The sequence below is a fragment of the Mercurialis annua genome, linkage group LG2 (assembly GCF_937616625.2).
Source record: "Mercurialis annua linkage group LG2, ddMerAnnu1.2, whole genome shotgun sequence".
NCBI lineage: Eukaryota > Viridiplantae > Streptophyta > Magnoliopsida > Malpighiales > Euphorbiaceae > Mercurialis > Mercurialis annua.
In genome coordinates, this window is record NC_065571.1 from 42,547,374 (window position 1) to 42,563,870 (window position 16,497).

Consider the following 16,497-nt stretch of genomic DNA (forward strand, 5'->3'; position numbering starts at 1 on the left):
CACACGGATCAAATACATGTTTATATGTTTTATATTAATATTTTCTTGAGATGCGATGCTATGTTTTTATATTAATACTGTTAGTAAATGTCAACTCACTCAGTATTTTCCCAAATACTGACCCCTCACCTTTGATGTCTTTCAGGTGCTTAGCTTGTGGACTTAGCTAGAGGCCAATTTTGAAGTCCAGAAGTCAGCTGTATATGTTAGTTTCTGACTTCTGTGAGTGCTGCAGTAGTGGTCCTGTGTCGATAGTATAATAGCCTAGACAGCAGTTCATTTTGATTGTATATATTAACTGCTGTTATTGTTTTATATGCATTTTGATAGGCTACGTGTTTAGTATATGATCCACGGCCCCAGGTGCCGGTGAGATGTTTGAAACACTAACTGATGTATATAGTACCGCGAGGCCAGTTCATACAGGGTACGGTAACTAGAGCCCGCGAGGTTTTGAAACAGTTAGTGTATATGATTGATTATAGGCTAATCTTCTGAAAAACCCCTCACCTTTTAGCCCCAATTCGTTTGCACCCTCATGTTGTAAAATCGTCAATTTTATCCAAATTATGACCTTTCGGTTTCAATTGCACCCTCAATTATTAAAATCCACACCTTTTGATTTCAATTACACCCTTAAGCATCAAATTGACATTTTTTTCAATACTTCAAATTTTAACAAATATTCTAAATAGTCCTCAATGTTATAATTGAAACATAAAAACCATCTTCCCCAAAATTTCAAAAACTAATAATAATTTTTTTATTAAAAATATATCAATTAAATAAATAATTTAAAACATAAAAAAAGTTAATCTCCACCACCTAACTCCGGTAGCGGATACAGACCAACTCCGCCACCACCATCACTCTATAAACCCCACCGTCATTTTTAATTTAGTTTATAAACACTGAATTGCATAAACAATTAAAGTGGCTAATTATTTTTGGTTTTCAGTATCTAAATCTATTTGTCTTCTTCTCTCTTACGCCTCCACATTTATCTATCTAAAGACCAAACCCGTATGTCCGGTATACCATTGTTATTGTCATTTCTCATTACCATTGAGACCATCCCGAATACAGAGAGAGTTCAAAGCAACCCCAAGCCAAATAAAAGAGTTTTTATGTGGTTTTGAGGGTGACAGATGCAAAAGTGGAAGCTTTTGAGCATAAGCTGAGTGACCCAGTTGAGAAGGACTCGTTTGTTGAACTGGGTTTATCTTTGATTTTATTTTTGGGAGGTAGCTGAGTGAATCAGCCACCTAGTTGTAGCTATGAACACCGGAGGTCGACTCGTTGCTGGGTCTCATAATAGAAATGAGTTTGTTGTCACTAATGCCGACGAGAGTGCTAGAGTAATCGTTGTGCATTTTCTTTCTTTTTCTTGTTTGTATTATTTTCTGATCTAGATTTTCTTTAAACTTTCTTACCCTACTTTATTTAGATGTCTGATTGTTACATAAATGAATTGTAATTAAGGAAGATTTGGGAAGTAAAGATGTGGGTTTTGATTTTGATGAGCATCAGGTATAATGTAGCTTGGAATAAGGAAGCCGGCGACTTCTATTTTTTAAAATAAATTAAAAATTGATTTATATTTTAATTTTTTTTTTATTTAATAATATATTTCTTCAGCGGGTCGGATAGCGGCGACGGAGTCATTCAAATATCGGAATATTATTAATTAAAAAAAATTATTCATATTAAATAAAAAATTATTATGATATTTTATAATTTTTGAAAAGAGGAGTTTTTTTTATTTTTTTAAATATAACATTAAGTCCTATTTACAATATATGTTAAAATATAAGGTATTGATTTGAGCCTTTTTCAAGTGAAAAAAAATCAATTTGATGCTTGAGGGTGCAATTGAAACCAAAAGGTCATAATTTGGGTAAAATTGACGATTTTGCAACGTGAGGGTGCAAACGAATTGGGGTTAAAAGGTGGGGGGGTTTTCAGAGGATAAACCTTGATTATATGATATACATATAAAAGTGTTGCTTTCGTTGTTTTAATGTTAAATGTTTAATGTATTCATTTATTAATTGCGAAAAATAAATTGTGATTTTAGGCTTGCTACGGGTTCCGGAGCTAGCACTCCCGTTCCCTAGCGCCGGTTGCGGCTCAATAGTTTTGGGTCGTGACATTTTCAATCCTTATTCGACCTCGATTCGAGTCCAAATTTATACTACATATTTCCATGAAGGTTCTGAATCTGTTTCCAAAAATTTCAACAATAGACAATATGAGGTTTAATTTTTTTTTTTTCACCTTCAATATATAAATTATTGTATGAGCATGTTTATATTGTTTATGTTATGAATGTATGTCCAGATCCATTTGAACATGGTATCAATCTATAATTTGCATTGTCAAACTAATTAAAGGTTTGAAAGCACCTAATTAGTTAGGTAGCAATCAAACACCTAAATATCATACAATTGTTATGAAAATGTAACTAGTGGCAGTATGAAGCATTATGGTACTTAATCTTATATATACATGTGATTTTGGACTTTTTGTATGTAATTGGAATTTAATGAATACTATGTGTTATTTATTAGAAAAAAAATTCAAGATTAGATACTTGTTTATAATTACATATTTTTTTGCCTCAAAAAGAATTATATATTGGTTTTTATTGATTTACCAGCTTCACAAGTATTTTTAATTTATTTTATATTGTTTTTGGTTCGCAATTTTATTGTAGTTAAAACAGTATACTTGTTGTCTGTACATCATGAGTAGCACCTACAAGTCGATAGGATAATAAGATAATAAATCATAAGAGTTAATTGCGTTTACAAACTCGAATTTTTAAGTATTGATGCACGTCATTTTATGCATTTGTAAGTTGGTAAGATCGGCATAAAATGTGTTTCTAATTCTATTAGCGATGAATCATCACTAATAGAATTAGAAACACCTTTTATATCAGACTCACAGATTGCTCTCCCGCTTTAAAATGACAACTGAGATAGATGCAAGACATCAAACACAATAGTGTTTTAAAGACTGAACCGATTGAACTGGTTTAATGACCGGTTCAACCGGTTTAATAAATTTAAAAAAAATTAAAAAAATTATAGTTCACCAGTTTTTTACTGGTTCAACCTTCAATATACCGGTTCAATCTGAGATTTTTACCGGTTCGATCTGGTCCAATCCGGTTCAACTGTAAATTCCGATTTGTATAATTTTAAACCAGACCACTTGCCGGTTCTCAATTTAGTAAGTTTGGCTTGGATTTTAAAACATTGTATAATAGTTAAAGATAATTAGATTTAGGCAAAAATACTTAAAAAAAACCCCACCTTTGACTTTATTTTCAATTGCACCACCACGTAGGAGAATTTTCAATTACACCCTATTTAGGGTTTTCAGTTTTCGTCTGTATCCCAATTGACTAAAATGATCTCTTTTTATTTAGAAAAAAGTTTAAATTAATCCTTCATATACTAATTTATTTGTTTTTTTCAAATGGAAAAAATAATGATACAATCCCTCTATTTAGTTGGTTTTAATAATTTTATCATTAAATTATTAATTTTTTTTATTTTGGGGTACAGATGAAAACTGAAAACTCTAAATAGGGTGCAATTGAGAATTCTCCTAGGTGGTGGTGGAATTAAAAAAAAGTTTAAAGGTGGGGGACTTTTCAGTATTTTTGCCTTAGATTTATGTTGAACGAATGATATTTTGACAATTTCACACCTAAAAGGATTTGGCCCTTATAATATGAGGAACTATGGTTGACACATTGACATTTCCCCAGTCATTTACGGTTCACAAGTTTAATTTATTCCCTTGGTGCGAAACATAAAACCAAAAGTCACCGCCATAGCTCCTCTTTTCTATCATCTTCTTCCTCCTTTTTTTCTCACTTCAAACCATAAATTTAGAATCTCCTCTTCAGAAGCTTAGCATCATCCTCTCCTGTTAGTTGCCCATTATGTTACTCTGGATTACACAATCAAGTACATAGATTAGACTTAAACAAATGGCCTCTGTTTATTATTCAGCTGCTTCAATCCCTAAAAATTCTCTATCAATCCCATTTCAAATCCCTAAATTCCCAAATCCCCACTTCCCATCATCTCTCAAAATCCCTAAAAGTAACCATCTTGTGGCTGTTAGAGTGGAGGGTGGATTTAGGGTATCACTAAAATCCGTAGAATTGGAGCAGTACATAACAAGCGACGACGAAGACGAAATGAGCGAAGGGTTTTTCGAGGCAATCGAAGAGCTAGAGAGAATGTCAAGAGAACCATCTGATATTTTGGAAGAAATGAACGAGAAATTATCAGATAGAGAGTTACAATTGGTGCTGGTTTACTTCTCTCAGGAGGGTAGAGACTCGTGGTGTGCGCTCGAGGTGTTTGAATGGCTACGCAAAGAGAATCGCGTCGATAAGGAGACAATGGAGCTTATGGTTTCGATTATGTGCAGCTGGATTAAGAAGTTGATTGAAGGGGAGCATGATAGTGGGGATGTGGTTGATTTGCTTGTGGATATGGATTGTGTTGGGTTGAAGCCGAGTTTTAGTATGATTGAGAAGGTTATATCTTTGTATTGGGAGATGGGGGAGAAGGAGAAGGGTGTTGAGTTTGTGAAGGAGGTTTTGAAGCGTGGGATTTCTTATTTGGAGGATGATGGCCAAGGACATAAGGGAGGTCCCACGGGTTATCTTGCGTGGAAGATGATGGTAATTCTAGCTTATTTTCTTCTATTTATTTGCCTGCTTTTGTGTCTATGTATTGCGTATAGTATATGTATAGATTTCTATGTTAAATGGATACTCTATGATTGTTGTTGACTACAGTTGCACGCTGTTTTGTTTGAGCTTGAACTCGATGTGAACTCGATGTGAACTCGATAATTTGATCGAGTTTTAGCTTGTTGAAATCGGGATATGAGCTCAGTTGTATAGGTCCGAACTACAAACTCAAACTCAGCTCGATTAGACTTGATTAGAGTCTTACTCTGGTATGAGATGCATACCGAGAAATAGAGTGTGAATTACATAAATTAATGGACGAAAGTCTTATCTAATTGCTAAATGTTAAACAAATGTAGGAGGAAGTAGATAGCTCTTCCTTTTCAACGCTAGCATAATCTATTACCTTAGTTTTGCACAAGGGGTTTATTTGTAGAATGTTTTAAGCAAGCCGTTTCTATATGTGAACAACAATTACTAAATGTTTTAGTCAATTAGTTTATCTTTTTACAATTGGGTTTAGTTAATAAAATTTGAAGTTTATTGAAGTTATAAATATTTCTAGGGTTATTTTGTATTATTTTCATCTTTGAATTTTTCAGTTAGGCATGAATGTCTTAAGTCATGTGACTGATACATCCGAGGTTCATGTTAGGTTGATGGAAATTATAGGGACGCGGTCAAATTGGTCATTCAGTTTAGAGAATCGGGGTTGAAGCCAGAGATATACTCCTACCTCATTGCAATGACAGCTGTTGTGAAAGAACTAAATGAATTAGCGAAAGCTTTGCGCAAGTTAAAAGGTTTTGCGAAATCTGGTTTGATAGCTGAACTTGACGCGGAGAACATTAGGCTTACTGAGAAATACCAAGCAGATCTTATTGCTGATGGAGTACTTTTGTCGAGTTGGGTGATTCAAGAAGGTAGCCCTTCACTCTACGGTGTAGTTCATGAGCGGCTGCTTGCTATGTATATTTGTGCAGGTCGTGGACTAGATGCTGAGAGACAGTTGTGGGAAATGAAGCTTGTGGGTAAGCAGCCGGATGGAGACCTTCATGATATCGTCCTGGCCATCTGTGCATCCCAAAAGGAGGAGAACGCAATATCCCGATTACTTACCCGAACAGAAGTTTCAAGCTCTCTTCAGAAGAAAAAGACATTGTCATGGTTGTTGAGAGGTTATGTTAAAGGCGGACATCTTGAGGAGGCTGCAGAAGCATTAGTTAGAATGCTCGATTCAGGATTATGTCCAGACTATTTGGATAGGGTGGCTGTGTTGCAGGGTTTAAGAAAACGAATCCAACAATGGGGGAATGTGGAATCATATCTGAATCTCTGTAAGCGCCTTTCTGATGCAAACTTGATTGGACCTGCTCTTGTATATCTGTATATAAAGAAATATAAACTCTGGGTCATGAAAATGCTTTGAGAAACTACTCAGAAGTTGAACAGATAGCCCGACGAGAAATATTGGTATGACCGCTTCTTGTCTTGGGAGCTATAAATTGTAAATTTTGTATAGAATCATACGGGCTTCCCTCGGGTGAAAAGAGTTTATGTAGCTATGTAATTAATACTTGCATGTGTGTGAAATTGAAGCAAACTGAATTAATAAATTTAGGTCATTTTGATTTAGTGATCCTTTTAACTTTTTATTTCGTACACATCGTTTTGATTGACATGGAATGACTGTATTTTCTATAATTTAGTCTATAGAAAAGATTGAGGACATATAAAATAAATAGTTAATCAAAAAGGATCAAAGCAAATGAGGACTTTTCACCACTCCCCAAAGTATAGGCCAAAAACCTTTTAACATATTTTACATTCTCATAATCTTTGACATTATTCGTTACCTTTTGTTTTTATATTTTTTTGACATTGAAAATGTTGTATGACATCTAAGAATTTTGAATAAATACTTTTTATATTGTTATATGTTGTATACCTAAGAAAAGATTACATGCCTACGATTAAAATTAAGAAGTACAATCTTTGCAAAGATTTATGTACATAGTTTAATATACAAACTTGTAATTTTCCTTGGAATACTTCAGATTGATTCTTGAAGCTTAATGTAGATTACTTGGTTCTTGGCCCCATCATCATAACATACATTTTTTCTGCAAGAACATATTTTACAATAAGAATTCAGAAAGTAAAATTTAATAGAACAGTTAGTGCCCAACGAGGTTAGGGTCCTCTTGTTGAAAAAAGTGATTGAAAAAAAAGAAAGGACTTACAATCAAAAGTTGCCCAACGAGCGGGGAGTAGGTTAGGGTCGTCGTCTTGTTGGCTAAATTGATTATAAACATCTTCAGAACCATTGCTTGTCTTCATAGATGTCTCATATTCTCCTTTCGGAGGAATTAAATTAGTTTTATGATTTTTCATATCTAAGGAAACCTGTATTACACAAAATAAATAGAATCATTAAGTATTGAATTCCATCCAACCCGTCGAGCTATGAAACATATTTTTCTTGGTTTATCATTCTTATTGTAAAAAATCATTCGGTTTTTAGACATTTAATATAACGGCTTTAGACGATTTTAGACCAAAACAAACTGAACCGATTAATGGCATATTTTTGAAAATTTAGCCGATATTTATAATAGAAATTAATCGAGCATATATGCATAGAAGAAAGGTGTAAGATGAATTACCCCGCGCGGTCTTGTAGGGTGAGGAGCACATTGTTGAATGAACTTTGCAAAACTACTCTCATCTAGAGAATGACTTCGAACATGTTGTGGTATACTACTCTTTGTTTTTTTACTCTTATTTGTGTTTGTTTCTCCTTTTGAAACCCATCTTTTCTCTTCATATCTAAACAAAATTATTTAGTTAACTCAAAAATAAGATATATTATTGATCAGTAAAAGGTCATCTCGATTCTTTAAATTTATAGACGGTATTTATACAATTCAAACTCTTCCTACTTTAATAATTTAGTCTATAAATATACAAATTAAATTGAATTACATCCAATCTTGCATTTTCAATGTACGTGAAAAATAACCGTAAAAATATTATACCAATATAGTAAAATGGTATAAGATATAAGATTTAAGATCTTCACGGTTGCTTTCCACACAATTTGAAAATAGGAGAGTAGATACAATTGACTTTATTTTGGAAATTATCAACTAAATTGTTAAAATATACTAAATTCGGGGATCAAAATGACCTTTTGCTCATGTAATATTAAGGAATGCGATAGAATATGATATTACTTGGTACGTATAAATGACTCAATTCGGGATCTATCATAATTGGGGGGTAATTCTGCTTCCCAGTATCTATTAGACTTCTCATTACCCAAAGCTGTCCATGAAATAACAAAATGAAGAATCATAATTTATTTATTGATGAATAATTAAAATAAGAGGGAATTAAATCCTTACATTGCATAAATGTAACTTGCTCAGGTAACCAAGTATCTAGTGTAGTGGATCGCACCTGCATTCATACTAAATTATTCATTCATTTTTTCATCATAAGCAATTATCAGATTGTAATTATTTTATTTATTATGATAAATAATTTATTACTCAAATTATTATAGTAAACCTGTGAAATATGTACTCCAAGACTTCGATGAATTCCAGAGCATTGCATGCATATAAATATTCCAAGGTTAACGCTTGCCCATCGTGGTGCCCTATAACACACAACATAAACAATTAATTCATTTTCATATTCCTTTATTAAAATAAAAAATAATATACATTTCATTTTAACTTTCTTATCCACCAAAATTATTGAGAACTGATCAAATGGTTTAATCATTCAAAAATATGATTTTACTTTTTCGACTTTTAATTTTCGTTAAGGTTCCATCTCAATTATAGCTTATTTTTCAATTTTCAATTTCAACTGTAGTTGTTTGTTCAAATTCGAGTGAAAAAAATTAAATTCCTTCATATTGTTTCAATTTGCATTTTTATCATAAAATTTTACATGAAATAATCTGAAGGATATATTTAAATCTTTTCTCACTCCAATTTAAACAAATGGTTGTAATTGAAACTCAAAAGTGAAAAATAAATTTAAATATGTGATCTTTAAAAGTGGAGTCATAAATAAAAAAAGTCAAAAATATGAGATATTTGTAGATGATTAAGTCTAATCAAATTTATATTTAGAAAACCATTGCAAATTAAAAACAATTAAAAGTATCAACTATTTGAATGTATTTAAAATGATTTTAAAAACCGAACCGGAATTCAAAAATCATCCTAATTCAACCCTTCTTTTAAATCCCCATAATTACTAAAAAAAACCTAAGAAAATTTAAACTATAAAAACCACCAAAATTTATTTACTAATCAGAGTATATGATTTGTTTACTAATTTTTTTAATTTATTTTCAGTTATGATTTTGCATATATATGTCGTTTTTATTTATTACTTAATTGCACAAGAGGAATTTGCACAAAATACTCCGTGTTTAAAAATATTTGCAAAGATACTCCGTTTTTTGAAAAATTATTTTTTTAACTTTTTTTTTTCGAAAATTTATTCGTTTTACATTGAAAATTTGTAAAAATACTCCATTTTTTTAAAACTATTTGAAACTGTATTATAAACGGTTTCAAAAATGTCAATTTACAAAAAATTTTTGAAATCTTTTGAAACTGTAATAGAAACAGTTTTTTAAAACTGTTTCAAATCGTTTTTTAAGAAACCATTATAAATTGTTTGACACCCAATTAGAAACTGTCTTTGAAACGGTTTATAAAAGAGTTTTAAATTGTTTGTTTTTTGAAACCATTTGAAACTCTATTAGAAACTGTATTTGGAACGTTTTGTAAAATAGTTTTAAATTGTATTTTTTGAAACTGTTTGAAACTACAGAGTAAAAAAATAAACTGGGGTGTAAAAAATAATTTTTTTAAATTCTTAGATATGTTTGTAAATTTTTAGTTTTTGAGATAATTTTAATAAATATTTTTAATTTTTTAGATATTTTTGCAAACTTTCCATTACACAATCGGTTCGTTTTTTAAAATACTATATTTACAACATTACTTGCTCTGACAATCAGCACATCCTTTATTCTCTGGCAGCTTGAGAAGGCCTTCCAATTTCTACAAGAAATCATTAAAGAAAAAAATGGTCACAAATTTTTTCATTAAGATAAATTCAACTACAAAAGATTATGTGCTATAATTATCTAACATATAGATTATTCTAATAATGTTATTGACCTGGCTTTGTAATGTTGATTGACATTATTTTCCTAGAAAATAATAAAAAGAAAGTACTAAAGAGCCAAAATGTTTCCAAAAATTATATTAAGACACTATCGTTAACTTCGAATGTTTACCAATTATATAATTAATTGAAATTCATAAGTGTTGAGCAAATGATAAATGAAAGATAATTCATTGAAATTTGTTTTGCACAAAATCAAATTGTTTGTATTAGCTACCGTAAATCTTTATTTATAAGTCATCTAAACTTTTATAATTAATCAATATGACATTTAATGATTATTTTAATACTTTTTATGAAGTCTAATTATGCCTAGATCATTTGTTTCTTAGTAGTATTTAATATGCATGATTAACCTTTTCAAACTTGATAGTCAATCGTATGTATAGTTAAATTTAATCAGTTGTCAATTATTTAATATGGATGAATAATTATTTCTTCGTCTAGTTCTCTAAGATTTAAAACTATTAACGAATCCGGTCTATATACTAGTGTAACTCTGAGCCTTTAAACATGAATAAGAAATCATTCGATCGTTAAATCAACAATGATGATGTATCAAATATAAATACTGGGTAACAAACTGTTCAGGATGTGGGTTCAATTCCTAATACAAACGCTCTTCCTTTCCTAATTATCAAAAAATAAACCGTGATGATTTAAACAATATATAATAGAATTATAGTTTCTTTCAAATAAAATAACTTAACTTATGTTAGATACTATAATTTTCATATGTAAAATACTCTTATTTAAGGCATAATTATTATAAAAATGACGAATTTCAGTGTTTTTGAAAAATTTACATGAGCTTTTATCTTTTATAATGTCGAACAATAATTTTTAAAATTTTACAATTCGAAACAACAAAAAGTTTCTATTAAAAATATTATTGATGTGGACATTGAAAAAACTAAACATAGTTAATATAATTTCTCCAAAGAAATATAGTAAAGATGAAAATGCAAGGCATTTAATGGAAAAGGATAAAATTTTAAAATAATTGAAGAAGAAACCTTGATATGTTTGGCATTGAGTTCTTTGGAGACGGAGGCTTTTCCATTCATGTTTGCCTCCTTTTTATTCTTCTAAATTTGAAAATTGCCTTAAGAGATGATTTTTAATCATATGATAAATTAGTAAATGATGTACAAGTTGAAAAGAAAGAAACAAAATATCAAAAAGAATTGCTGAAATTAAAAATCAATATAATCATTTTCTTCTTTAATTTTTCTATGTTTATCATTAGAGATGTATGGCACAACAAAATTAAAGGGAGAATCATGGGTAAACCTCAAAAGCCGCACAAATATTTACATATTCATCTATAAATAAAAATATATTTAGTGGGTAAAATTATATACTAACAAAAGGAGTGATTTTGTTTTCTAATAATAAATTACATTTTGGAAACATATAAATAGTTTACAAATTCAGTTGCAACAAAGATCTCTCAATTAAACATAGATTTCACTTATACGAGCATGATTAAAGATCGAGTTGAGAGGCAATTTGGCCTCTAAATTTATGACTTTAGGTCAGATAATCCATTTTTAAGCATTTTAGGCAATGGAAAATAACATTTTTTATGTTTATTTCAACTAAGGATAAAACTTTCAATATTTTGGTCAATTAAGGACAAAAGTAGGCATCCAAAATTTTTCCATTTTTTTATAATTTATATTTTTTTTTCAGAATCAAAGATGCATTTTATTAATGAATTAGAACAGTTACAAGCTCATTGATCAGAAAAAGAACACTTCGGTCGAAAATACAATTGCTACCAAAGAAAATCCCCCACTTGGCCTAGGGCATGGACAACCTGATTACAAGAACGCTTCGCATATACAATGCTCACTGAACGATCCACACACTCGGCTAGGCAATCATCCACAAACATCTGCAAATAATCTGCTGCTGAGTTAGGGTTGCACAACTTGCTAGTTACATTCAGCGCATCCATTTCACATATAACACCTGTTGAAGCCCAAGTTCCCGGCAATAGATAAACCAAAAAAGACCGCCTTAGCTTCTGCAGTTTCAGCATTGGTGCACCTTTGAAGAACTGAAACTCCACTCCGAATAACCTTCCCTGAAGAATCTCTACAAATCGCACTCAGCACTGATAACCCTTTCTCTGCAGAAACAGCCGCATCAGAATTAATTTTCAAACACAGATGGGGCAGGGAGACCAAGAACTACTGACATTATTCTCCATAACAATCCTGCTCTCCACCTCATTGGAACTCGTCGAAAGAAAAGAAAAAATGCAGGTAAACATCACCGGCAGAGGTAAACGCAGGTTTCCAAACACAATATTGTTGCGGTCCATCCAAATCAGCCACAAAGCCATGACAAAAATTTGGGCTTCCTCCCTCTTCAGAGTACTGAACATAAGAGCAAGCCACTCCTGGGCATTGCTGCACTGAAATCGATCCACTCTCAAATTCAACGGCGACAACAGCCACAATCCTTGCACCTCCTCACACTCTTTGATACAGTGTATTGCAGATTCCTCAACAGTGTGACATCTAGGGCATAGAGCTGAGATTAATAATTTTATCTTAATCAAATTAACTTTACACGCAAGAGTATTATGGCTAATACGCCAAAGAAAGTTTTTAACCTTCGGAGGAATTAGATAATTTCCAGATGCTATTCCACACTGCTGTGTGCACATTCCCGCTAGAAGGGCCAGCGTCTGCACACCTCGCCTTATTTGCGACGATATAGTAAGCCGATCTAACCGTAAACACTCCCATCTTGTTGGGAGGCAGTCTGGTGCTAATAGAAATTTGCGGAATATTGGCTGCATCTTCTTCGGAGAAAACTTCTCTAACTCTGCCAACATCCCAACACCTGTTAGCAACATCAATAAAGTAACTAACTAGGCAATCATCCTCCAAGTTAACAGCCCCTATTGGTTTTATATACCCAGTGTTAGAAATCCATTTATCCTTCTTTGCACACACTAATTGCCCATCTCCAATACGCCAAGCCACACCTGACAATAAAATCTTTCACCCTCCAGGAAGCTTTGCCAAACATAGCTAAATCTTCGATTGACAAGAGCATTTAACACATCAGTTCTCAGATAGTACTTTGCCCGGAAGACTTTACCACAAAGCGAATCCGGATAGTGAAATAGATGCCAAACTTGCTTTGGCAACACTGCCAAATTAAAGGCTCAGGAATTTCTAAAACCTAAACCTCCTTGCTTCTTTGATTTGCATATGTTGTCCCAACTAACCCAAGGAATCTTTCTTTTGTCCTTGATACCACTCTAATAAATCCTCACTATTGAACTCTGCATCTCATTACAGAACGAGATTGGTAACGCAAAGCAGCTCATTATGTACGTAGGAGTAGATTCAGCGACCGATTTAATTAGAACTTCGCGCCCGACTTTTGATAAAAAAAACTCTCCTTCCATCCGAAAATCCTCTTGTGAAGTCTGTCTCTTAAGAACGAAAAAATAGGCTTTCGCGACCTCCCTATTAAGGTTGGCATACCGAGGTACTTCTCGAAGTATGGAACTTCACGGATCCCTAAGATCGAACCGATGTCACTACGAAGATCTCGATGGGTTCCTGAGCTAAACATCAACTCTAACTTGTCGAAGTTGACCATTTGACCCGAAGCTCTCTCATACCCTTTAATCACCTCTTTTATGACTCTACCCTCGTGAATATTGGCTTTTAGCAAACACAATACTATCGTCTGCAAAAAATAGGTGGTTAATCATCGGGCTACCTCTACAAACTATACCACCTGACAATCTGCCTTCCTCAACTTCCTTTCTTAACATAGCCGAGAAATCTTCCGTACACAAGAAAAATAAATACGGGGATAACGGGTCCCCTTGTCTCAATCCTTGTTGGGGTAAAATCCGACCGTGAGGGTTACCATTTATCATTGCAGAGAAAGATACTGAACTAACACAAGCCATAAATAACCGGAAAGTGCTCAGAGAAATTCATTCTTCGCATATCCCCTCTACAAAGGACCACTCCACTCTATCATACGCTTTACTCATATCGAGTTTAAGCGCCATCGTACCCCGCCTACTTCTAGATATTTTAGCCATCGAATGGAACACTTCGAAAGCCACAAGAGCATTATCAGTGATGAGACGTCCCGGGACAAAAGCGCTCTAGGACTCATGAACAACCGTAGAGAGGACACGCTTGATTCTTTTGGCCAAAGTCTTCGCAATTACTTTGTATATGACATTGCACAAACCAATCGGTCGAAAGTCTTTCATGGTCGACGGTTTGGATACCTTAGGAATGAGAACAATGTTAGTATGATTCATACTTGTCGGCATCACCCCATCCCTTAAGAATTTATGCACATAGCTAATTACATCGTTCCCCACAACATGCCAATATGAATTATAGAACATAACCGACATCCCATCCGGACCGGGCGCTTTTGAAGGACCCATTTGTTTGAGAGCTTGGGTAATTTCCTTAGTGCAAAAAATCTGATTTAACGAGCCTGCTTGAAACTCGGTAATAGCAGAATTAACACAACTAAACACATCATCCTGATTAGTCGGACTTGACGTCAAAAAAATATTCTTAAAGTATTCAGTAGCAACCTTTTTAACCCTTAAAAAATATTCTTAAAAATATTCTTAAAGTATTTAGTAGCAAGCAGTCCTGATCATCTTTAATGTGATGAATCATATTATTTTTTTGCCTATTTGATGCATTTTGGTGAAAATAATTTGTGTTTCTATTGCCACCTTTCAGCCAATCCGCTTTGGAGCGCTGTTTCCACATGATTTCTTCTCGAAGTAGCAGCTCGTTTATCTTAGCTTGAAGGCTACTGCAGTTTCGTTAAACACTTCCTCACCTTCCCTACAATGCACTGCTTTTACTTCCTCAGTTTTCTTTTTAAGTTTCTTCTGGATACTACCAATGTTGTCAAAAGCCCATGCCTGTAAGCTAGCTCCACATTCTCGCACCTTATCCATAAAATCGTGACCTGCTCCATCAAAACCCCACGCTTGCACAACAAACCCATCAAACCCCTCTCGTCTCATCCAAACCTGTTAGAAGTAAAACTTTTTTGGCCTAGATCTTCGAGCTTCAGTCTTTGTACTCAGCATAATCGAACAGTGATTCGATTGGTATCTAGCCAAGTGAGCTACTTGCCAGTCACTATAAACATCCTGCCACTTTGAATTGGCAAGAAATCTATCAAGCCTCACTTGAATAAGTTGATCTCTAGTCCTCCTATTAGTCCATGTGAAAGCATGGCCATCATACCCCAAATCAGCAACCCCACGCTCGTCGATAGTAGAGAGAAAATCAACAAGCTCCCTCTGATCTCTAATATGCCCTCCTTGTTTCTCCTCATTGAACAAGTAAAGATTAAAGCCCCCAAAAAATAACGTCGGGAAAATTTATCATTATAAAGCCTCTTCATCAACTCACACGTGAGAGCTTTATTATTCCCTTCCGGCCAACCATAAATGCCGAAACCCTTCCATCTCAAATCCATGACCTTATCAGCAGCATCAAACACAATGTGATTCGTAGAGAAATCAAAAATATTAACATCTAAAATTTTATTCCAAAATAACGCAAGACCTGCTCTTCTACCATTAGAATCATCATTGAAAGAATTAAAGGACCCAAAACAACGACAAATATCATTGAACTCACCACGGGTAAGTTTAGTTTCCATTAAAAAGAAAATACCAGGGGAATTAATTTGAACTATATATTTAAGCGCCCTAACCGTCGAAGGATTCCCCACACCTTGGTGTTTCCAACTTAAGATCCTCATTGCATCCAGCGAGACTACTTAGCAGTCTCAATCTTTCCAAACTGATCCGTCAATCCATCTCCAGCCTTCTTTGAGAAAATATTAACCGAATCCTGACCATCCAGGATAGACAAGTGATTCCGTTTGGTAGAAAACACCTTTCCTTCACCACCACTACCCCTCTCAACAACTTTTTGGAGTGATTTACTACGACTCCGGGTCCTTTTCTTACCACTTCTTTCAGGTCGTTCTTCTCCACAAGTTATACTACAAGAACCTAGTGAGACTCCTCTAACCGTCTCTACATTACCCTAATCAACATTAACTTCAATCATCCCATCCAAAAGACCATCCAAACTAACAACTTCTGCATCACGTCATTCCCAGCTGCATTCCCATACACAGCTTCCTTACCCATGTTGTGCGTCAGACCATCATTAACCTCGTCAACCACCGCATGCACAACTTCATCAAGATTAAGGGAACGCCTAACTTTGTCCTTAGAAGAATAATTTGATGAAGTGGTGCTCGGTTGTCTCTCATGTCTATTGCTTAACCCTCTTGTCATTGCTCTACTACCCATCAATTTCCTTTTCCGAGGAGTAGCTTGTAAAGCGGGGCCATACGGCCGCTCTGACACCTTCGTCTGCTCCGGTTTGACTTCACACTCCACCTCCATATGATCAAGTATACCACACCAGTAACGAAAATTTTGGATTCGCTCATATTTGAACGAAATCCAACAGTGTTCGCCCAAAGGATTGATGACTTTCGTT

At 33.8% G+C, this 16,497-nt stretch overlaps 3 protein-coding genes across 3 annotated transcripts; 1 reads left to right on the plus strand and 2 right to left on the minus strand.

The window, feature by feature from the left end:
* Positions 1–3,747: 3,747 nt before the first annotated feature.
* LOC126669621 (pentatricopeptide repeat-containing protein At2g30100, chloroplastic) lies at positions 3,748–6,360 on the plus strand. The gene is made up of 2 exons (XM_050363127.2): positions 3,748–4,711; positions 5,379–6,360. The coding sequence occupies exons 1-2, from the start codon at positions 4,007–4,009 to the stop codon at positions 6,150–6,152; spliced, it is 1,479 nt and encodes a 492-aa protein (XP_050219084.1). The 5' UTR covers positions 3,748–4,006; the 3' UTR covers positions 6,153–6,360.
* Positions 6,361–6,567: 207 nt separating this feature from the next.
* On the minus strand, positions 6,568–11,124 carry LOC126670050 (probable ADP-ribosylation factor GTPase-activating protein AGD15). The gene is made up of 8 exons (XM_050363704.2): positions 10,960–11,124; positions 9,758–9,816; positions 8,297–8,387; positions 8,131–8,185; positions 7,960–8,050; positions 7,390–7,552; positions 6,967–7,129; positions 6,568–6,846 (listed from the first exon to the last, which is right to left on the minus strand). Coding segments are annotated over exons 1-8 (675 nt in total). The 5' UTR covers positions 11,011–11,124; the 3' UTR covers positions 6,568–6,844.
* A 599-nt stretch (positions 11,125–11,723) lies between these two features.
* LOC126668536 (uncharacterized) lies at positions 11,724–15,742 on the minus strand. Its single transcript, XM_050361726.1, has 10 exons — positions 15,458–15,742; positions 15,102–15,302; positions 14,804–14,999; positions 14,226–14,443; positions 13,969–14,096; positions 13,707–13,878; positions 13,456–13,663; positions 12,923–13,114; positions 12,117–12,802; positions 11,724–12,035 (listed from the first exon to the last, which is right to left on the minus strand). Exons 1-10 carry the CDS (start codon positions 15,740–15,742, stop codon positions 11,724–11,726), a joined length of 2,598 nt encoding a protein of 865 aa, XP_050217683.1.
* Positions 15,743–16,497: the final 755 nt, after the last annotated feature.

What these genes read in the sequence shown, in the direction of transcription:
- LOC126670050 (XM_050363704.2), bottom strand. Translation starts at nt 11,010, where the DNA reads ATGAATGGAAAAGCCTCCGTCTCCAAAGAACTCAATGCCAAACATATC. An exon ending in TCAATGCCAAACATATCAAG is followed by an intron (nt 9,817 to 10,959) that starts GTTTCTTCTTCA and finishes GATTTCTTGTAG; the next exon opens with AAATTGGAAGGCCTTCTCAA. An exon ending in GCAAGTTACATTTATGCAAT is followed by an intron (nt 8,051 to 8,130) that starts GTAAGGATTTAA and finishes TTTCATGGACAG; the next exon opens with CTTTGGGTAATGAGAAGTCT.
- LOC126669621 (XM_050363127.2), top strand. Translation starts at nt 4,007, where the DNA reads ATGGCCTCTGTTTATTATTCAGCTGCTTCAATCCCTAAAAATTCTCTA. An exon ending in ATCTTGCGTGGAAGATGATG is followed by an intron (nt 4,712 to 5,378) that starts GTAATTCTAGCT and finishes GGTTCATGTTAG; the next exon opens with GTTGATGGAAATTATAGGGA.
- LOC126668536 (XM_050361726.1), bottom strand. Translation starts at nt 15,742, where the DNA reads ATGAGGATCTTAAGTTGGAAACACCAAGGTGTGGGGAATCCTTCGACG. An exon ending in GCTTGGCGTATTGGAGATGG is followed by an intron (nt 12,803 to 12,922) that starts GCAATTAGTGTG and finishes TGTTGCTAACAG; the next exon opens with GTGTTGGGATGTTGGCAGAG. An exon ending in GGTCTCCCTGCCCCATCTGT is followed by an intron (nt 12,036 to 12,116) that starts GTTTGAAAATTA and finishes GAGATTCTTCAG; the next exon opens with GGAAGGTTATTCGGAGTGGA.